Here is a 22174-nt window from a genome sequence, read left to right on the forward strand (position 1 = left end):
AGTGCTCCCGGTGAGAGACGCACCGCACAAACACCACCCCAACCAAATTACTAAGTGTCCCTACCACCACCACCCACCCCCCCCCGCCACAGCAGACTCTCGGGGCCGGGCACGGCACGCGAAGGGGGTGGGTGGCCAGCACCACGCCCCGGCCGCCTTTGTCTCCCCAGTGGCGACGCTTTTACACACTGCACCAGGCGCTCAGTTGAGGCTGAGTCGACCTAGGGGATGCCCAGGACCGGTTCAGATAATCGTCACCGGGTGTTGGTGGGAGTGAGCGGGAATCGAACCCGGTTGGCCGGGTTCGTAGCGCAGCGTAGCGCTAACAGCTGCACTACCGCTCCACCACCACACATACGCCACCAACCACTACAAAGGACAAAGATCCCCCGTGTAGCCTTAAGAGACTGTTGGGGCAAGTGCTGTTGGCGAGCAGCGCCTACGAAGGCCGGCATGGCACACGAAGCGGTGGGTGGCCAGCACCACGCCCGACCGCCTTTGTCTCCCCAATGGCGATGTTCCCTACACACCGCTTACACCGGGTACTCATTTGAGGCTGAGTCGACCTGTAAACACGGCAGCAGTCTCTAGAACTCTCGCCTGGTCAACCAAAACGACCGCGCGAGTCTCCGCCAAGCTCGACCGACCGTTTGACGCTGGGCCGCTGCGGTCACCCCATCATCGTGAACGTGCGCACGGGCACCCTGTGCCACTCTGTGCCACCCTGCGCCACCCTGCACCATGCTCTGCCACTCTGTACAATCCTGTGCCACTCTGAACCACCCTGCGCCACTCTGTGCCACCCTGCGCCACCCTGCACCATGCTCTGCCACCCTGCACCATGCTCTGCCACTCTGTACAACCCTGTGCCACTCTGTGCCACCCTGCGCCGCCCTGCACCATGCTCTGCCACTCTGTACAACCCTGTGCCACTTTGTACAATCCTGTGCCACTCTGTACAATCCTGCGCCACTCTGTGCCACCCTGCGCCACCCTGCACCATGCTCTGCCACTCTGTACAATCCTGTGCCACTCTGAACCACCCTGTGCCACTCTGTGCCACCCTGCGCCACCCTGCACCATGCTCTGCCACTCTGTACAATCCTGTGCCACTCTGAACCACCCTGTGCCACTCTGTGCCACCCTGCGCCACCCTGCACCATGCTCTGCCACTCTGTACAACCCTGTGCCACTCTGTACAATCCTGTGCCACTCTGTACAATCCTGCGCCACTCTGTGCCACCCTGCGCCACCCTGCACCATGCTCTGCCACTCTGTACAATCCTGTGCCACTCTGAACCACCCTGTGCCACTCTGAACCACCCTGCGCCGCCCTGCACCATGCTCTGCCACTCTGAACAACCCTGTGCCACTCCGTACAATCCTGTGCCACCCTGCACCATGCTCTGCCACTCTGTACAACCCTGTGCCACTCTGAACCACCCTGTGCCACTCTGTGCCACCCTGCGCCACCCTGCACCATGCTCTGCCACTCTGTACAATCCTGTGCCACTCTGAACCACCCTGTGCCACTCTGTGCCACCCTGCGCCGCCCTGCACCATGCTCTGCCACTCTGTACAACCCTGTGCCACTCTGTACAATCCTGTGCCACTCTGTACAATCCTGCGCCACTCTGTGCCACCCTGCGCCACCCTGCACCATGCTCTGCCACTCTGTACAATCCTGTGCCACTCTGAACCACCCTGTGCCACTCTGAACCACCCTGCGCCGCCCTGCACCATGCTCTGCCACTCTGAACCACCCTGTGCCACTCCGTACAATCCTGTGCCACCCTGCACCATGCTCTGCCACTCTGTACAACCCTGTGCCACTCTGTACAATCCTGTGCCACTCTGTACAATCCTGCGCCACTCTGTGCCACCCTGCGCCACCCTGCACCATGCTCTGCCACTCTGTACAATCCTGTGCCACTCTGAACCACCCTGTGCCACTCTGTGCCACCCTGCGCCACCCTGCACCATGCTCTGCCACTCTGTACAATCCTGTGCCACTCTGAACCACCCTGTGCCACTCTGTGCCACCCTGCGCCGCCCTGCACCATGCTCTGCCACTCTGTACAACCCTGTGCCACTCTGTACAATCCTGTGCCACTCTGTACAATCCTGCGCCACTCTGTGCCACCCTGCGCCACCCTGCACCATGCTCTGCCACTCTGTACAATCCTGTGCCACTCTGAACCACCCTGTGCCACTCTGAACCACCCTGCGCCGCCCTGCACCATGCTCTGCCACTCTGAACCACCCTGTGCCACTCCGTACAATCCTGTGCCACCCTGCACCATGCTCTGCCACTCTGTACAACCCTGTGCCACTCTGAACCACCCTGTGCCACTCTGTGCCACCCTGCGCCACCCTGCACCATGCTCTGCCACTCTGTACAATCCTGTGCCACTCTGAACCACCCTGTGCCACTCTGTGCCACCCTGCGCCGCCCTGCACCATGCTCTGCCACTCTGTACAACCCTGTGCCACTCTGTACAATCCTGTGCCACTCTGTACAATCCTGCGCCACTCTGTGCCACCCTGCGCCACCCTGCACCATGCTCTGCCACTCTGTACAATCCTGTGCCACTCTGAACCACCCTGTGCCACTCTGAACCACCCTGCGCCGCCCTGCACCATGCTCTGCCACTCTGAACCACCCTGTGCCACTCCGTACAATCCTGTGCCACCCTGCACCATGCTCTGCCACTCTGTACAACCCTGTGCCACTCTGTACAATCCTGTGCCACTCTGTACAATCCTGCGCCACTCTGTGCCACCCTGCGCCACCCTGCACCATGCTCTGCCACTCTGTACAATCCTGTGCCACTCTGAACCACCCTGTGCCACTCTGTGCCACCCTGCGCCACCCTGCACCATGCTCTGCCACTCTGTACAATCCTGTGCCACTCTGAACCACCCTGTGCCACTCTGTGCCACCCTGCGCCGCCCTGCACCATGCTCTGCCACTCTGTACAACCCTGTGCCACTCTGTACAATCCTGTGCCACTCTGTACAATCCTGCGCCACTCTGTGCCACCCTGCGCCACCCTGCACCATGCTCTGCCACTCTGTACAATCCTGTGCCACTCTGAACCACCCTGTGCCACTCTGAACCACCCTGCGCCGCCCTGCACCATGCTCTGCCACTCTGAACCACCCTGTGCCACTCCGTACAATCCTGTGCCACCCTGCACCATGCTCTGCCACTCTGTACAACCCTGTGCCACTCTGAACCACCCTGTGCCACTCTGTGCCACCCTGCGCCACCCTGCACCATGCTCTGCCACTCTGTACAATCCTGTGCCACTCTGAACCACCCTGTGCCACTCTGTGCCACCCTGCGCCGCCCTGCACCATGCTCTGCCACTCTGTACAACCCTGTGCCACTCTGTACAATCCTGTGCCACTCTGTACAATCCTGCGCCACTCTGTGCCACCCTGCGCCACCCTGCACCATGCTCTGCCACTCTGTACAATCCTGTGCCACTCTGAACCACCCTGTGCCACTCTGAACCACCCTGCGCCGCCCTGCACCATGCTCTGCCACTCTGAACCACCCTGTGCCACTCCGTACAATCCTGTGCCACCCTGCACCATGCTCTGCCACTCTGTACAACCCTGTGCCACTCTGAACCACCCTGTGCCACTCTGTGCCACCCTGCGCCACCCTGCACCATGCTCTGCCACCCTGCACCATGCTCTGCCACTCTGTACCACCCTGTGCCACTCTGTGCCACCCCGCGCCGCCCCGTCGCGCAGGCAGGCGTCCCGGGCGTCGCGTACCAGCGGGCGCACCGAGCCGGGCCGCCGGGCCCCACCGGAGAGCGGCCGCCCCTCGCCGGTGCCCAGCTACGTCTCCTCGGCGCGCTCCGACTACGGCGCCGGCGACGAGACGGCCGCCCGGACGGGGCAGCCGCGGGGGCAGCCGCGGGAAGCTGGCGGGGGGCGAACGACGCCGGCGGCGGCGGCGGCGGCGGCCGGGAAGGCCGGGAAGGCCGGGAAGGCCGGGAAGGCCGGGAACGCGCAGCGGCCTCAGTCGCGGGATTCCGGCGCCGTGTCGCCGGCGTTCAGTAAGCACAGCGGAGTGTCGAGCCGCGGTGGCAAGGTGAGGGACGTGGGAGAGAGCGGCGCGGTTGGGCGAGCGAGTGGTTGGGCGAACGAGTGGTTGGGCGAGTGAGTCGTTGGTTGAGAGAGTGGTTGGGCGAGCGAGTTGTTGGGCGAACGAGTGGTTAGGCAAGTGGTTGGTTGGGCGAGTGAGTCGTTGGTTGAGAGAATGGTTGGGTGAGCGAGTGGTTGGGTGAGCGAGTGGTTGGGTGAGCGAGTGGTTTAGTGAGAGTGTGGTTGGGTGAGCGAGTGGTTGGGTGAGAGAGTGGTTGGGTGAGCGAGTGGTTTGGTGAGAGTGTGGTTGGGTGAGCGAGTGGTTGGGTGAGAGAGTGGTTGGTTGAGCGAGTGGTTGGGTGAGCGAGTTGTTTGGTGAGAGTGTGGTTGGGTGAGCGAGTGGTTGGGTGAGCGAGCGGTTGGGTGAGCGAGCGGTTGGGTGAGCGAGCGGTTGGGTGAGAGAGCGGTTGGGTGAGCGAGTGGTTGGGTGAGCGAGTGGTTGGGTGAGAGAGTGGTTGGGTGAGCGAGTGGTTGGGTGAGCGAGTGGTTGGGTGAGCGAGTGGTTGGGTGAGCGAGTGGTTGGGTGAGCGAGTGGCTGGGTGAGAGAGTGGTTGGGTGAGCGAGTGCTTAGGTGAGCGAGTGGTTGGGTGAGCGAGTGGTTGGGTGAGAGAGTGGTTGGGTGAGCGAGTGGTTGGGTGAGCGAGTGGTTGGGTGAGAGAATGGTTGGGTGAGCGAGTGGTTGGGTGAGCGAGCGGTTGGGTGAGCGAGCGGTTGGGTGAGCGAGCGGTTGGGTGAGCGAGCGGTTGGGTGAGCGAGCGGTTGGGTGAGCGAGCGGTTGGGTGAGCGAGCGGTTGGGTGAGCGAGCGGTTGGGTGAGCGAGCGGTTGGGTGAGCGAGCGGTTGGGTGAGCGTGCGGTTGGGTGAGCGAGCGGTTGGGTGAGCGAGCGGTTGGGTGAGCGTGCGGTTGATGACAATGCCGATGACACCCATAACGATCTGTCCATGCAGTCGAGCAAGTCGGCCAATGACGAGGAGGACGAGGGGGAGGAGAGGGAGGGAGAGGAGAGGGAGGGAGAGGAGAGGGAGGGGGAGGACGACGATGATGACGACGACAGCAAGCAGTGGCAGCGCCGTCGACCCCGGCAGAACGAAGAGGGCGACGAGGTGGACGAAGGGGACGAGGAGCAGGGGGGTGAGGAGGGGGGTGAGGAGGTGGGGGGCAGGAGGAAGGTGGACAAGATGTTCAGCAAGTGCTCCAAGAAGTCGATGGAGTCCGGGGGGTGGACGTCCGAGATCGACCTCCGCTCCAACACGGGGGCCTCCAGCGCCATGGGGAGTCGCTGTGTCTCGGTGCCGGCCGTCAACATGCGCCGGGTGAGAGGCGGCACCACCACCACCACCACCACCACGGCACCACCACCACCACGGCACCACCACCACCACGGCACCACCACCACGGCACCACCACCACCACCACCACGGCACCACCACCACCACCACCACGGCACCACCACCACCACCACGGCACCACCACCACCACCACCACGGCACCACCACCACCACGGCACCACCACCACCACGGTACAAAAAAAAGACAAAGATCCCCCGTATAGCCTTAACAGACTGTAGGGGCAAGTGGTGTTAGCGAGCACCTATGAAGGCCGGCACGGCACACGAGGGGGTAGGTGGCCAGCACCACGCCCGGCCACCTTTGTCTCCCCAGTGGCGATGTTTACACACCGCACCAGGTACTCATTTGAGGCTGAGTCGACCTAGGAGAGGCCCAGGACCGGTTCAGATAATCTTCACCGGTGTTGGCCGCGTGAGCGGGAATCGAACCCGGGTCGCCAGGTCCGTAGCGCAGCGTAGCGCTAACCGCTACACCACCGCTCCCCGCACCACGGCACCACCACCACCACCACCACCTTCAACGCACCATCAACACCACCGCCCCAGCGTGGCACTCACCTGGACGCCGCTGCCACTGGTCCCCAGGGGCTCGACGAGGAGGACGAGGAGGAGGACATTGACGGCATCGTCACCTCGCACCGTGGCAGCACCAGCGGCACCATGCGCTCCACCGTGCGTGCCACACCCGCCACACACGCCCTGGCTCGTGCCGTCAGCCACGGCTGCTCCCGTGACCCCGTGGCTCTCCCTGTGAGCCACGGGCTCCTCCTGCGGCCCCGTGGCTCGCGCTGCGAGCCCGTGGCGCTCCCTGTGCGAGGTGGTGTGACGTCTGCGTGAGTCAGTGGCATTGCCTCCTCCGTGGCTCTCTGCGTGTGAGGCTTTGGGTCTCTGTGAGTCTCGACGTGAGTCAGTTTCACCCCACAGATGAGTATCACCATGGTCTCATGAGCACAGCCAGCTTGGATGATGATGCTGATGATGATGATGCTGCTGCTGATGATGATGATTATAATGATGGTTATGATGATGCTGCTGATGCTGATGATGATAATGCTGATGATGATGATGCTGCTGATGATGATGCTGATGCTGCTGATGATGCAGATGATGATGATGCTGCTGCTGATGATGATTATAATGATGGTTATGATGATGCTGCTGATGCTACTGATGATGATGCTGCTAATGCCGCTGATGTTACTGATGATGATGATGCTGATTCTGATGATCGTGATGATGCTGCTGCTGATGCTGATGCTGCCAACGCTGCTGCTGCTGATGATGATGATGCCAACGCTGTTGCTGCTGCTGCTGATGATGATGAAGACGCCAATGCTGCTGCTGCTGATGCTGTGCGTGCGTGCGCAGGTGAGCATGATGAGCCTGATGAGCACGTACAGCGAGGTGGACTTTGGCGCCGGCGTGGAGGTGAAGGGCGACGTGCTGCTCTCGCTGCAGTATGAGTACCGTACCGGCACGCTCAACGTGAACGTGCGCAAGTGCCGCAGCCTCGCTTTCGGCAACGCCAAGAAGCAGAGCTCCAACCCGTACGTACGGGGAGGGGACACACGCTCGCGCACCACGCGGGGGACACGTAGGGGATGGGGGGACACGCGGGGACACACGGGGGACACGCGGGGACACGTAGGGGATGGGGGGACACGCGGGGACACGTGGGGACACGTGGGGACACACGGGGGACACGCTGGGACACGCTGGGACACGTGGGGGACACGTGGGGGACACGCTGGGACACGTGGGGGACACGCTGGGACACGTGGGGGACACGCTGGGACACGTGGGGGACACGTGGGGGACACGTGGGGACACACGGGGGACACGTGGGGACACGTGGGGGACACGTGGGGACACGTGGGGGACACGTGGGGACACGTGGGGGACACGTGGGGGACACGCTGGGACACGTGGGGGACACGTGGGGGACACGCTGGGACACGTGGGGGACACGTGGGGGACACGCTGGGACACGTGGGGGACACGTGGGGGACACGCTGGGACACGTGAGGGACACGTGGGGGACACGCGGGGGATGGGGGGACAGGCGGGGGAGGAACGGGGAGTCACGGAGATACAGAGACCGGGAGACACGCATGAGTAGACACGGACACGGACGTGTCGGAGAGTCGGGGACGCGGAGACGACGTTGCACCGTGACCGTGGTTGGCTGCGGGCCAGGTACGTGAAGGTGTACCTGCTGCCAGACAAGTCCAAGCAGAGCAAGCGCAAGACCACGACGCAGAAGAACACGGTCAACCCGGTGTACAACGAGACGCTCAAGGTGCAGGGCGCGCTGCCCGGGCGGTGCCGCTGGACGAGCACGCCGGTTATCCACACGCCGGTTATCCGCTCCCCTGTTATCCGCTGCCCTGTTATCCGCACATCGGTTATCCGCTCCCCTGTTATCCACACGCCGGTTATCCGCACATCGGTTATCCACTCCCCTGTTATCCACACGCCAGTTATCCGCACGCTGGTTATCCGCATGCCGGTTATCCGCACGCCGGTTATCCGCTCCCCTGTTATCCGCACGCTGGTTATCCGCACGCCAGTTATCCGCTCCCCTGTTTTCCGCACGCCGGTTATCCGCACGCCAGTTATCCGCTCCCCTGTTATCCGCACGCCGGTTATCCGCTCCCCTGTTATCCGCACGCCGGTTATCCGCACGCCGGTTATCCGCACGCCGGTTATCCGCACATCGGTTATCCGCTCCCCTGTTATCCGCTCCCCTGTTATCCGCACGCCGGTTATCCGCTCCCCTGTTATCCGCTCCCCTGTTATCCGCTCCCCTGTTATCCGCTCCCCTGTTATCCGCACGCCGGTTATCTTTGCGCGTGTGTCTGCGGAGCCATAAGCTCGCCGAGTTCGAGTCCCGATCGTGGCCAACGCCGGTGACGATTGTCTGAACCGGTCCCTGGGCCCTCCCCGAGGTCGGCTCGGCCTCAACACGCGGTGTGAGGCTGCCTTACGCACCGGCCCTCGCACGCCGCTCCGGCCTTCACAGGCACGCCGCTCCGCTAGCAGTACTTGCCCCCAACAGTCTGTTAAGGCTGTGCGGGGGATCTTTGTCTTCATAGGTGCTGCTACTCCCTAACAGCACTTGCCCCCAACAGTCTGTTAAGGCTGTGCGGGGGATCTTTGTCTTCATAGGTGCTGCCACTCCCTACCAGCACTTGCCCCCAACAGTCCGTTAGGCTGTGCGGGGGATCTTTGTCTTCATAGGTGCTGCTGCTACTCGCTAACAGCACTTGCCCAAAGAGTATATTAAGGCTATATGGGGGATATTTATCTTTATAGGTGCTGCTACTCCCTAACAGCACTTGCCCCCAACAGTCTGTTAAGGCTGTACGGGGGATCTTTATCTTTATAGGTTCTGCTACTCCCTAACATCACTTGCCCCCAACAGTCTGTTAAGGCTATACGGGAGGTCTTTGTCTTTATAGGAGCTGCTACTCCCTAACAGCACTTGCCCCCAACAGTCTGTTAAGGCTGTACGGGGGATCTTTATCTTTATAGGTGCTGCTACTCCCTAACAGCACTTGCCCCCAAACAGTCTGTTAAGGCTATACGGGAGGTCTTTGTCTTTATAGGGGCTGCTGCTGCTGCTACTCGCTACGAACAGCACTTGCCCCAACAGTCCGTCAAGGCTACACGGTGGTGGGGGTGGAACCTTTGTCTTTGCTCGCAGTACACCATCTCGCAGTCGCAGCTGTCGACGCGCACGCTGCAGCTCACCGTGTGGCACCACGACACGTTCGGGCGCAACGCCTTCCTGGGAGAGACGGAGATCAACATGGACACGTGGAACCTGGACAACACGGACGAGCAGTGGCTCCCCCTGCAGCGCAAGGTGACCTCGGTGGCCGGGAGATGTTGACTCCCTCGCCCGGCGTGCAGGAGGTCGTGGGTTCGATCCCGACCCCAACGACGCCTGCTGTTGCTGTATATACGGAGTTTGCGTGTCTCTCTCTCTCATCACCATCATCACGGTGGCTATGAGATGTTAACTACCTCGCCTGGTATGCAGGAGGTCGTGGGTTCGATCCCGACCCTGACGCCTGCTGTATATTTGGAGTTTGCGTGTCTCTCTCTCTCTCTGTCTCATCATCACGGTGGCTATGAGATGTTAACGACCTCGCTGGGCATGCGGGAGGTCGTTGGTTCGATCCCGACCCCGACGACGCCTGCTGTTGCTGTATATTCGGAGTTTGCGTGTCTCTCTCTCTCTCTCCCCATGTGGATTTTGCTCCGGGTCCTCCGGTTTTTCCCTCCACCACATTTACAATCAACGTCACCACGCGTTCAGAGCAGGGGTCAGCAACATGCGGTGGCTGAGTAAGGACTGCTGCTTCATGACCTTATTTATCAAGGGCCACTGTCTTGTATTCACGTTGCATTGCCGCTCTTGAGATGTTGAGGATTTTTTTTAATACGCAATTCGAAACTAACGTACGTACGTATGCATGTGTGTGTGTGTTGTACATAGCCAACCGCCAGTATGTACGTGTGTGTGTTGAACTTCTTTCGCACCGTACGTAGCCAACAGTGCTAATCGTTGAAAGGAGAAAATCGTACGCATTAAGAGCCGACGTTTTGTGCAGTAGCCCTTCTAAAGAGCGTCTGGTTTTTGTTGTTGTTGTTGCCTGTGCATGTGAACCACTGCCAACACCAACAACAGCAGCAGCAACAACCCCGAGGTAATTTTGGACATCTGTTTAAAAAGTAAATATTTTAACGTATAGAGCTCTACGGCAAGTCGCATTCCTGCCGTGTAAATATTCCCATTCCCGATCGGGGGCGTCGAGTCGGCGGCGAAAGTGAAACTGTTGAGAGTCTTTAGGTTGACCGCGGTTACGGGTGGGCGATTATCGTCGGCAGGTGTGTAAATAAAAAAAGTCGCTTCAACTCCCCTTGGCTGCAGGGTGCAAGTCCCTCCGCAGGTGCAGAATCCTCGCCGGGACAGGGAGCCACGGAGGGGCGGTGTCGGGGGTCAGTGCCGGATGATCCCAGTAGCACAAGTAGCTACATGTGTAGTAGCTACACGTGTAGTAGCTACATGTGTAGTAGCTACATGTGTAGTAGCTGCATGTGTAGTAGCTACGTGTGTAGTAGCTACGTGTGTAGTAGCTACGTGTGTAGTAGCTACGTGTGTAGTAGCTACGTGTGTAGTAGCTACATGTGTAGTAGCTACATATGTGTAGTAGCTACGTGTGTAGTAGCTACGTGTGTAGTAGCTACATGTGTAGTAGCTACGTGTGTAGTAGCTGGATGTGTAGTAGCTACGTGTGTAGTAGCTACGTGTGTAGTAGCTACATGTGTAGTAGCTACGTGTGTAGTAGCTACGTGTGTAGTAGCTACATGTGTAGTAGCTACATGTGTAGTAGCTGCATGTGTAGTAGCTACGTGTGTAGTAGCTCCGTGTGTAGTAGCTGGATGTGTAGTAGCTACGTGTGTAGTAGCTACGTGTGTAGTAGCTACATGTGTAGTAGTTTGATGTGTAGTAGTTTCATGTGTAGTAGCTACGTGTGTAGTAGCTACGTGTGTAGTAGTTTGATGTGTAGTAGTTTCATGTGTAGTAGCTACGTGTGTAGTAGCTACGTGTGTAGTAGCTACATGTGTAGTAGCTGCATGTGTAGTAGCTACATGTGTAGTAGCTACATATGTAGCTACTACACGTGTAGTAGCTACATGTGTAGTAGCTACATGTGTAGTAGCTACATATGTAGCTACTACACGTGTAGTAGCTACATGTGTAGTAGCTACGTGTGTAGTAGCTACATGTGTAGTAGCTACGTGTGTAGTAGTTTCATGTGTAGTAGCTACATGTGTAGTAGCTACGTGTGTAGTAGTTTCATGTGTAGTAGCTATATGTGTAGTAGCTACATGTGTAGTAGCTACTACATGTGTAGTAGCTACGTGTGTAGTAGCTGTATGTGTAGTAGCTGTATGTGTAGTAGCTATATGTGTAGTAGCTACATGTGTAGTAGCTACGTATGTAGTAGTTTCATGTGTAGTAGCTGCATGTGTAGTAGCTACGTGTGTAGTAGCTACTTGTGTAGTAGCTACGTGTGTAGTAGCTACATGTGTAGTAGCTACGTGTGTAGTAGCTACGTGTGTAGTAGCTACATGTGTAGTAGCTACATGTGTAGTAGCTACGTGTGTAGTAGCTACGTGTGTAGTAGCTGCATGTGTAGTAGCTACGTGTGTAGTAGCTGCATGTGTAGTAGCTACGTGTGTAGTAGCTGCGTGTGTAGTAGCTGCATGTGTAGTAGCTACGTGTGTAGTAGCTGCATGTGTAGTAGCTACGTGTGTAGTAGCTGCGTGTGTAGTAGCTGCATGTGTAGTAGCTACGTGTGTAGTAGCTACGTGTGTAGTAGCTACATGTGTAGTAGCTACGTGTGTAGTAGCTACGTGTGTAGTAGCTGCATGTGTAGTAGCTACGTGTGTAGTAGCTGCATGTGTAGTAGCTACGTGTGTAGTAGCTGCGTGTGTAGTAGCTGCATGTGTAGTAGCTACGTGTGTAGTAGCTACGTGTGTAGTAGCTACATGTGTAGTAGCTACGTGTGTAGTAGCTACGTGTGTAGTAGCTGCATGTGTAGTAGCTACATGTGTAGTAGCTGCATGTGTAGTAGCTACGTGTGTAGTAGCTGCATGTGTAGTAGCTGCATGTGTAGTAGCTACGTGTGTAGTAGCTACGTGTGTAGTAGCTCCGTGTGTAGTAGCTACGTGTGTAGTAGCTACGTGTGTAGTAGCTACGTGTGTAGTAGCTACGTGTGTAGTAGCTACGTGTGTAGTAGCTACATGTGTAGTAGCTACGTGTGTAGTAGCTACGTGTGTAGTAGCTACGTGTGTAGTAGCTCCGTGTGTAGTAGCTACGTGTGTAGTAGCTACGTGTGTAGTAGCTGCATGTGTAGTAGCTACATGTGTAGTAGCTATATGTGTAGTAGCTACGTGTGTAGTAGCTACGTGTGTAGTAGCTACGTGTGTAGTAGCTGCATGTGTAGTAGCTACATGTGTAGTAGCTACATGTGTAGTAGCTACGTGTGTAGTAGCTACATGTGTAGTAGCTACGTGTGTAGTAGCTGCGTGTTTAGTAGCTACATGTGTAGTAGCTACGTGTGTAGTAGCTACATGTGTAGTAGCTACGTGTGTAGTAGCTCCGTGTGTAGTAGCTGCATGTGTAGTAGCTGCATGTGTAGTAGCTGCATGTGTAGTAGCTGCATGTGTAGTAGCTCCGTGTGTAGTAGCTACATGTGTAGTAGCTACATGTGTAGTAGCTCCGTGTGTAGTAGCTGCATGTGTAGTAGCTGCATGTGTAGTAGCTGCATGTGTAGTAGCTACATGTGTAGTAGCTACATGTGTAGTAGCTACGTGTGTAGTAGCTACTACTACACGTGTAGTAGCTACATGTGTAGTAGCTACACGTGTAGTAGCTACTACACATGTGTAGTAGCTACTACTACTATGTAGCTACTACACATGTGTAGTAGCTACTACTATGTAGCTACTACACATGTGTAGTGTAGCTACATAGTAGTAGCACACACATGTGTAGTAGCTACATGTGTAGTAGCTACGTGTGTAGTAGCTACATGTGTAGTCGCTACACGTGTAGTAGCTACTACATATGATGCTACGGGCCCCGCACTTTCAAGGGCCCCGCGCTAAATGCTTCCAAGCTATCAATTCCGGTTCAGTGATTCTGCACTTGCTCTATTACTATAGTACTATACCACCTTCAGCTTTTACGAACGACCGGGTGTTTAAGGTTATCGATTTCTCGCATTATCTGTCTGTATAGCGAATGAAGAAAATGCAATTACTTTACCGTGCAAGTTAAGCATTTACGTGCTTTAATATTTACGTGTTTATATTTCATTTTAATTTAGGGCCTCTTTTATCACAGCACAATGCTACAGGCCCCGCACCAGCTTCGTCCGGCACTGTTAGTGCAGCACGACAATTCCCTTACCGGAGACGAGTTGCGGCCGGTTGGCCGACACCGTCACCGGACGGAAACTTGCAGAACTTCGTCCTTTGCGGTTTTGCAGAACCCCCCCCCCCCTCAGCCCCTCTGCAATGTTGCTGTTTGTTGTTTACTCAACGAGTCTGTTGTCTGCGTCTTTTGTTGCTTGTTGCTGTCGTCGTCGTTGCCTGGCCTCAGTCCCAGGCTCAGGCGGGTGGCATTCCGCAGTACAAGGGCGAGCTCACGGTGTCTCTCAAGTTCGTCCCTGCCCACCTGGTCCCCGAGGAGAAGCCAGCCGGTAAGCCTCCTTCCATGGGGGGGGGGATCCTTTGTTTGGCAGTATCAAAATGATTTTGTTAAACATCAAGGATAAACGCAACTTTTCATCGTGTCTCATTGGGACGAGCGCACAAGGGCCCCCCCCCCCCTCCGGTACAACGCACGCCGGTGTTGTCCGCAGGGGATGTGGGAACATTGCGGGGCGCTTTGTACGAGTCTCGGCGTGGGGTAGAGAACGACATCGCTGCTCAATGCTCACGCTGAGGGGCTTCCTCTGATGGGGGGGGGGGGGGGCGAGAGAGTGGTGGTGGTGGGGGGGTAGAGAGTGGAAAGTGAAGAAACAATTTTTTGTTATTAGATTTGCGCGCGACACGATGACAAAGGCCCGCAGCAGAACGCCGCGTTCTGATTGATGACGACCGGGGGATCACAAACTATTTTCTAAACTCTTTTGTTACTTTTTCTGGGTAAGGCCCCGCTGAGCTTAGTGGCTCTCTTTCAGAAGCCACCGGTCCGTCGCAAGCGATAGCCCGTCGAGGTGGGCTTGTCGTCATTCGTGTGGACAATTTTTATCAGCAAACTCTTCAAACGCGTGACCTCGCTGATTCTAAATGCAGGGAGGGGAAAACCGGAGGACCCTGATTAAAAATCCACGTCACCACGGGGAGACAGAGAGAGAGAGACACGCAAACTCCACATACACGGCGGCAGGCGTCAGGGTCGGGATCGAACCCACGACCTCCTGCGTACCAGGCGAGGTAGTTAACATCTCGCCTTTCTGGAAATAAATCTGGGGGTGTTAAGATGTTCAGACACCAAATAGATTCTCCCTATTGCAGGGCATCACGCCTGCGTTAACCACGCATGCTCGTGGCAAAACGTGCAAAGAAACACGCTCCGATAATAACGTTAAGCGTCATGGGACCTCCTCTGCCAGTGCCAAAATACCAGAAGGGGTTTTCCCCCTTTTTTTCTGGCAACGAAACCAGCCGCGTTAAGGTGTTAAAACGCCAAACTGAAACATTCTCACGAGGAATCGCGTCCGCATTCCGACCGCAATGCCTGTGCTCAGAATGCGAACGAACAACAAGCTCTGATAGTATAATGGCATTGTGCTTGGAACCGATTTGCCCACACCCAGAGACGGCGAGCTCCTTCATGGCCTCGTCACCCCACCAGCGTTAGACCAGAGAACGGCGCCACAAGGCGAAAGGGTACATGGGCAATGCAAGTATCTGAAAGCATAGAAGTGTAATGTAATAATGACTTATTGTTAGTAGCTCAGCTTAGTGGAGAAATATATTGAGTACATTGATTGTATTGATGTGGTTTATATTCAGTTCGTTCACATCGGTTTATTGTATGATAGTTGGGTAGTTGCAGTTCTTTAGCGTCAATGTACTAAATGTCTCTGTTGATATGTAAACTCTGACTTTAACATAGCTACTTCCGTGACCAGTTACATGCTAATTCCTCACACTAACATCCTGCTAATCTCTCACATTAACACAGCTGCTTCAATGCTAAATTCTTCTGTTGATATGTAAACTCCTTTGTCAAGGCGCTCTGCTCCTCCCACCCAGCTTAAAAGACGCTGCCAAGCTTAGCGGTGTTCATTAGGACGCCGTCTTACCGACAGCTCTGTTTCTTCACTCGAGGACGGCCGCTTGCGTTGTGGCCGAAACGTCGTGAGAATTTAAGTTGATTATGTTTTATTTGTATTCTTTAATTACTTCCCTTCTACGTGACTTCACCGAAAGAACCAAGGAGACATCTAAAAGCACTCATAGCTCGGCTTGAGCTACGAGTGGCTGTAATCTATTGGGCGTTCACGCCTCTCAGCACCTCGTGTGCTTCTATTGCCAGAAGGGGTGAAGGCAGTGAGTGCTCGCACAAGCCCCGTGTTGCATCCGATCGCGTCGCTGTTTTTGTGGGGGTGCTGTCATTGCGCACCGTGTTGTTGTAACCGGGTCTCGTCGTCGTTGTCATTGTTGTTGTTGTTGTTGTTGTCATTGTTGTTGTTGTCGTCGTTGTTGTCGTCGTCGCAGCTGAGAGCCGCTTGAAGAGGACCCTGCGCAGAAAGCAGGAGAGCGTGCAAGCGACGGGCGGAGAGATCCACGTGCTGGTGAAGGAGGCGCGCAACCTGTGTCCACTCAAGCCGGGCGGCACCGTCAACTCCTTCGTCAAGGCGTACGTGTGTGTGTGCGTGTGTGTGTGTGTGTATGTGTGCGTGTACTGTGTGTGCGTGTACTGCGTGTGCGTGTGTGTATGTGTACGTGTGTGTGTACGTGTGTGTGTGTACGTGTGTGTGTGTACGTGTGTGTGTGTACGTGTGTGTGTACGTGTGTGTGTACGTGTGTGTGTACGTGTGTGTGTGTGTACATAACATAACAACGCGCGCGTGCGGCAAAAGCCTTTACCGTCCGACGTCGAACGTCGCCAACCTTACCCGCCCCCCACCTCGTCGCCGCCCCTCCTCCCACCTCATTGGCCCCCCCCCCCCCCTTCTCGCCCCCCCCGTTGTCCACGGCGACGCAGCTCCCTGCTGCCCGTGGACCCCAAGGGGACGCGGCAGAAGACGGCGGTGGCGAAGCAGAAGGTGAGCCCCGTGTGGGGCGAGACGCTGGTGCTGCGGGCCGTGCAGCCACACGAGCTGCCCCAGCAAGCGCTGGAGCTCACCGTGTGGGACAAGGAGAGCATCGCCAGCAAGCACTTCCTGGGCGGCGTGCGCCTGGGCATGGGCACCTCCGGTGGGTACCCCCCTAGCCACCTCGCCCATACCCCCCCTGACACACCTACCCCTAGCCCTACACCTACCACCTACCCCTAGCCCTACACCTACCACCTAGCCCTACACATACCCCTAGCCACCTACCCCTAGCCCATACCCCCCTACACACCTACCCCTAGCCCTACACATACCACCTAGCCCTACCTCTATCACCTACCTCTAGCCCTACCCCTACACACCTAGCCCTACACATACCCCTAGCCACCTACCCCTAGCCCATACCCCCCGACACACCTACCCCTAGCCCTACACCTACCACCTAGCCCTACACATACCCTTAGCCCTACAAATACCCCTAGCCCTACCCCTCCATCCACTCCCCCTTCCTTCCCCTATCTCCCCTTCTTCCCTCCACATCATCACAACAACCTCCTCACCCCTCTCACCCTCCTCCTCATGCTCATCCCTCCCCCCTTCCTCCATCCTCCTCTCTCGAGCCTAACACGGTGGTTGTGACGGTTGTGACGGTGGTGGTGGTGACAGTGGTGGTGGTGATGGTGGTGGTGGTGACGGTGGTGGTGGTGACAGTGGTGGTGGTGGTGATGGTGGTGACGGTGACGGTGGTGGTGGTGACTGTGGTGGTGGCGGTTAACGCTCGTTGCAGGCGAGTACGCGGGGACTCCCGTGGACTGGATGGACTCGCAGGGGGAGGAGGTGGCCGTCTGGGAGGAAATGTGCAGCAACCACAACACGTGGGCGGAGGCCTGCCTGCTGCTGCGGCCTGACATGGCCAAGCACTGAGACCCCCACCACCCACAACCCCCACCCACCCCTCCCCCCCCCACCTCCCCCCCCCCCCACCTCCGCCCCCACTTTTTCCCACTGCGGCGTTCACCGTCTCCGGCCGGCACGACGTGGGGTGGACAAACCTCCTCCCGCCTTTGCCAAAACCGCGCCGCGTGTTTGCCAAACCGGCGGTGGCTCAGCAGCTGCTGCAGGTGTTGCTGCAGCTGCTGCAGCTGCAGGTGCAGCTGCAGGTGCAGCTGCAGGTGCAGCAGCTGCAGCTGCACCTGCAGCTGCTGCTGCAGGTGCAGCTGCAGCTGTGTAAGTCGAGCTCCTTCCGTGTGTGTGTGTGTGTAAGTCGAACTCCTTCCGTGTGTGTGTGTGTAAGTCGAACTCCTTCCGTGTGTGTGTGTAAGTCGAACTCCTTTCGTGTGTGTGTGTGTAAGTCGAACTCCTTTCGTGTGTGTGTGTAAGTCGAACTCCTTCCGTGTGTGTGTGTGTGTAAGTCGAACTCCTTTCGTGTGTGTGTGTAAGTCGAGCTCCTTCCGTGTGTGTGTGTGTGTAAGTCGAACTCCTTCCTTGTGTGTGTGTAAGTCGAACTCCTTTCGTGTGTGTGTGTAAGTCGAGCTCCTTCCGTGTGTGTGTGTGTGTAAGTCGAACTCCTTCCGTGTGTGTGTGTAAGTCGAGCTCCTTCCGTGTGTGTGTGTGTAAGTCGAACTCCTTCCGTGTGTGTGTAAGTCGAACTCCTTCCGTGTGTGTGTGTGTGTAAGTTGAACTCCTTCCGTGTGTGTGTGTGTAAGTCGAACTCCTTTCGTGTGTGTACTTCGAACTCCTTTCGTGTGTGTGTGTGTACGTTGAACTCCTTTCGTGTGTGTGTGTGTAAGTCGAACTCCTTCTGTGTGTGTGTGTAAGTCGAACTCCTTTCGTGTGTGTGTGTACGTTGAACTCCTTTTGCACCCCGCGTAGCCGACCATGCATAACGGAGAGTTTTCAAAAAGCAGTTCTTAACAGAAATGAGTTTTGACTCGGCCCATCATCCATCCCCCTCTACGGGGGGGTCGATAAAATAGGGTACCGCTTTGTGGAACCGGGCCTGGTGGCTCAGCAGACCTGGTAGTGGTTGGGGGGGGGGGGGTTAGTGGGGGGTTGACTCGGCGGGCCCCATCATCCCTCCTTCCACGGTCGATAAAATAGCTACCACTTTGTAGGGGGGGGGGGGGGGGTCGATGGCAGTCGTGCGCTGTGGATGTACTCGCCCCCCCCCCGCCATAGGAATGTGGAATTTCCACCACCAGTTCTGCAGGCGGCCCCGTACACAGGCGAAGCGTCGTCTGACCTCTTGATAAGGAAGCAAAACATTTGACGGGCAAACTTTTTTTTTGCACGGGAGTTTGACGCCAAATTTTCCCCCATTCCTTTTATTTACCTCCTCCGTTTGAAAGATGCTTTTTAACGACCCCCCCACCCACCCACCCCCCCCCCCAAAAAAAAAGGACACCAAAATGTATCTTTCGGCGCCGACGACGGAAATATTTTCTACTTCGGTTTGTTTTAAATTGCAGGGCAACGAAGTTGCTGCGATGGAATGATTTTTTTTTTATCTCAAGTTGCGCCCACGGCCGATTCGGGCACGCGCACGCGCGTAAGGGCACGTAGCCCTCCTCGTGTCAATCCACTGCTGGATGAGCGGAGGCCTCCGTCACGCCGAGTTGGCCGTGGCCGCACTTCCAGCGCGACGGCGAGCGAGCGGCGGCGTGGCCGTCAAGAGCCCGGCAACGGATTCCGGCCGCCTCTCGTGACGCGAGGGGCTGCTTGGGCCGCGACGAGGGTGCGAGAGGGAGAGAGAGAGAGAGGGAGAGAGAGAGAGAGGGAGAGAGAGAGAGGGAGAGAGAGAGAGAGGGAGAGAGAGAGAGAGAGGGAGAGAGAGAGAGAGGGAGAGAGCGAGAGAGGGAGAGAGAGAGGGAGAGAGAGAGAGGGGCCACCGCGCGAGGGTTTCCCGGTGGCCGGAGGCGGCCGACGCGTCTCGCTCGGGGGACACTCAGGGGCGCCACGGCGGCAGGGAGATGTTGACTAGCCTCGCTTGGTATGCGGGAGGTCGTGGGTTCGATCCCGAGCCTTGACGCCCGCTGCTATATACACATATATATATTTGGAGTTTGCGTCTCTCTCTTATTCTCTCTCGCCGTGGATTTTTTTTCCTCCGGGTCCTACGGTTTTTCCCCTGCCGCTTTCAATTTCCGCACGACGATTGTTAAGCCACCTGGCTGAGCTACCATCTGTGGCCAGAAGAGCTCCAAAGCTCAGTGGGGTGGGGGCCTTAACTTGTTAAAATAACAAACAAAAAATTGTTCATAGCTGTGTCGATGATTAACCGATTAATCGATAACGACGAACAATCCATCCGTACGCCCGCAGCGAGCGATGTGGAAATCGCGCGTTGTGAACGTTGATTCCCGGGCCGACTCTTTCCGATCCGCTGTCGTGGCTCGCGCCGCGCTCGCTGCGTGTCCACCGCTGATTCGCGACGGTGATGGACGGCAGCGATGTAGGCCAGGCGGCGGAGTGACAACTTCAACTCGGGGGGGGGACGTGCGGCACTCACCCTGACCGAGATTTGTCCCGCACGGGCCGAGCCAGGCACACCGCGGCCTCCGCTTGCCCCGCGTCGTCGTTACGATCACTGTCTCAGCACTTGCCCCTGCAGTCTGTTGAGGCTACACGGGGGGCAGGGGGATCTTTGTCTTGTTTGTGTGTTAGCGCAGGTGGGGGCAGTACAGGTGGTGGTGAGTCTGCCATTGACCTGGGGTCTGATAACTCAAGGCAAAGGGCATCGCTGCGTTCAGTTTGCTGTCCTTCCCCCGGGCACCTCCGATTAGCACGGTCGGCTACGTACGGTGCGGCATATCGCAAGAAGCACAGTGTCCCGCAGACGTCGGTTCAACATCCGTGCGTGATTTGTCGACGCTGAAAACCCCCACTCTTTTAAAGTTCTACCACTGAGCGTCTTCGGCTATGAACTTTTGCAGCCTGTTGCCCTTGTCCAACGTTTTATTTAAAGTCCTTCTCCGTTCGCTCTGCCCCCATCTTCTCTGGGACATTGGCGCCACCGAGCTGACTGGTTTACGCACTCCGCCGTCGGCTTTTAAACACGAATGTTGTTTGTTAGCATCCACGCGTTACATATGTGGGTTGTCGTTTAGATGTTTATATATATGTGTGTGTTTGTGTATACTGCGTATCTGAATAAAGATTGACTGACACTTATGATTATTTTGCCGACCGGTTCACTTGTAACGATGTAAACTCGTAACGCTCCTCTGGGAGATGTTGACTACCTCGCCTGGTGTGCAGGAGGTTCGTGGGTTCGATCCCTACCCCTGACGCCTGCTGCTGCTGTATATTTGGAGTTTGCGTCTCTCTCTCTCTCGCGCTGCGTGTTTTTTTTGCCGGATTGTCCCTGCACATTTAGAATCAACATGCGGTTGGATTATTTGGCTGCTATTATAAATTACCACATGATGATGATATCAGCCACTTCGTTGAGCCGTCATTTGTGGCCGCTTCTGAAAACGAGGTAAGAGCTCAGCAGGGCTTCACCTGGTAAATTATTTAAATAGTTTAGGGTTTGCTTTTAATTTAACTCGAAGATTACATCGCAAAATTACAAAATGTTTTACATACAGCAGCAGCAACTGGCGCCGCGAATGTTCCCAGTCACTCTTGCACATGAGATGCTGCCTGGATATGAAACAAAAAACAATGAAACTTAATCTTGACTAGCGCGGTGAAGTATGGTCAAACGAGCATGTGCGTAACTCGAAGCAGCACTGAGCACGGTTGAGCTTCATCCAGCAGTGGATCGAGAAGGGATCAGCATTGCGATGATTGTTGTCATTCATAATCAACGGGTAATCATTCAAAGTCGACTTCAACGAAACAACGAGCAAAGAGGTTTATGTTGGGAGTTTTATTGGCAATGAATGAGTCGGAACACGCATGGTCATATATACATGAAGTTCACAGGGCAGAGATGTCGACTACGTGGAGGGAGAGAGAGATCGCTTCCATGTAATTAATCGGTGAGACAATAATATCGGTTTATATTTGGGGTTTGATCGCGTAAATGTGTAACAGTACAGCACACCGGTTGTGTGTTGGAGAGAAAATCCACAACATTTACAATCCGAGTACGACGTTCCGCCAGAAATTGCAACGAGCACCATCAGGCGGACAGCCAAATCTGTCCGACAAATTGGCTCTCCAACACACAACCGGTGTTGCTGTACCAGTGACGAATTGGCCACGTTCTGTTTACGTGACAACCCTTGCTAGTTGGCTGTGTCGGGTGGTGGCGAATTTAACGACACATTTATATATTTACGCGATCTAACCCAAAAAAAAACCCTGTATTATGGATGACATTGGTCGCGAAAGCCTCCTGCGTGTGAAACATTCGGTGAGTTTTATAACGGCCTCGCTTCGTCTCGTATTTATTTTACAATCTCCCCCCCCTCCCACCAATCGGCTGATTACTCCCACTAAAGTTGTCAAAGCCATACACCTATTCACGTATCTCCAGCTAGCCGATAACAGCACCACCACCGCCAACAAACCCACCCCATCGCCGCCAATCGAACCGCTTCGAAAATTTCCGTGCAGTTCTGCAAACTCAACTGCAGGCGGTGTTGCAGACTCGCCCTCGGCCAAGTCGATATTCTTAGCCCTCTTGGGGAATCGTTCAATTGGCCACCTCCCAGAAAAAATGTATTTTGTGTGTGTGCGTGTGTGGTATTTATCGGTAGTCGGCAGAGTGACAAATGGTTACAAGGGTTTGCATGGAAGCACTTCGTCTCTCGATTCAAAAATAAACAACACGTGAGATTT

The 22174-nt window shown here is 56.0% G+C and overlaps 1 protein-coding gene across 4 annotated transcripts in view; it reads left to right on the forward strand.

Moving 5' to 3' along the window:
• Window positions 1–20554, forward strand: part of LOC116955546 (synaptotagmin-like protein 4) — a 64574-nt gene extending 44020 nt beyond the window's left edge. For all 4 annotated transcript variants that reach the window (XM_076053285.1, XM_076053286.1, XM_076053288.1 and 1 more), the window contains exons 7-17: window positions 1–10; window positions 3766–4111; window positions 5112–5477; window positions 6099–6185; window positions 6882–7060; window positions 7710–7812; window positions 9220–9381; window positions 13696–13795; window positions 15825–15966; window positions 16315–16526; window positions 17172–20554. The exon at window positions 1–10 is cut by the window's left edge and continues 80 nt beyond it. In XM_076053285.1, coding sequence (XP_075909400.1) covers window positions 1–10; window positions 3766–4111; window positions 5112–5477; window positions 6099–6185; window positions 6882–7060; window positions 7710–7812; window positions 9220–9381; window positions 13696–13795; window positions 15825–15966; window positions 16315–16526; window positions 17172–17308 — 1844 coding nt within the window. In that variant the 3' untranslated portion in view covers window positions 17309–20554. The remainder of the gene's footprint in view (window positions 11–3765; window positions 4112–5111; window positions 5478–6098; window positions 6186–6881; window positions 7061–7709; window positions 7813–9219; window positions 9382–13695; window positions 13796–15824; window positions 15967–16314; window positions 16527–17171) is intronic.
• The last annotated feature ends 1620 nt before the right edge of the window (window positions 20555–22174 follow it).

This window comes from Petromyzon marinus, chromosome 60, assembly GCF_048934315.1.
Source record: "Petromyzon marinus isolate PM22_M1 ecotype Great Lakes invasive population chromosome 60, UKy_Petmar_22M1.pri1.0, whole genome shotgun sequence".
NCBI classification, from domain to species: Eukaryota; Metazoa; Chordata; class Hyperoartia; order Petromyzontiformes; family Petromyzontidae; genus Petromyzon; species Petromyzon marinus.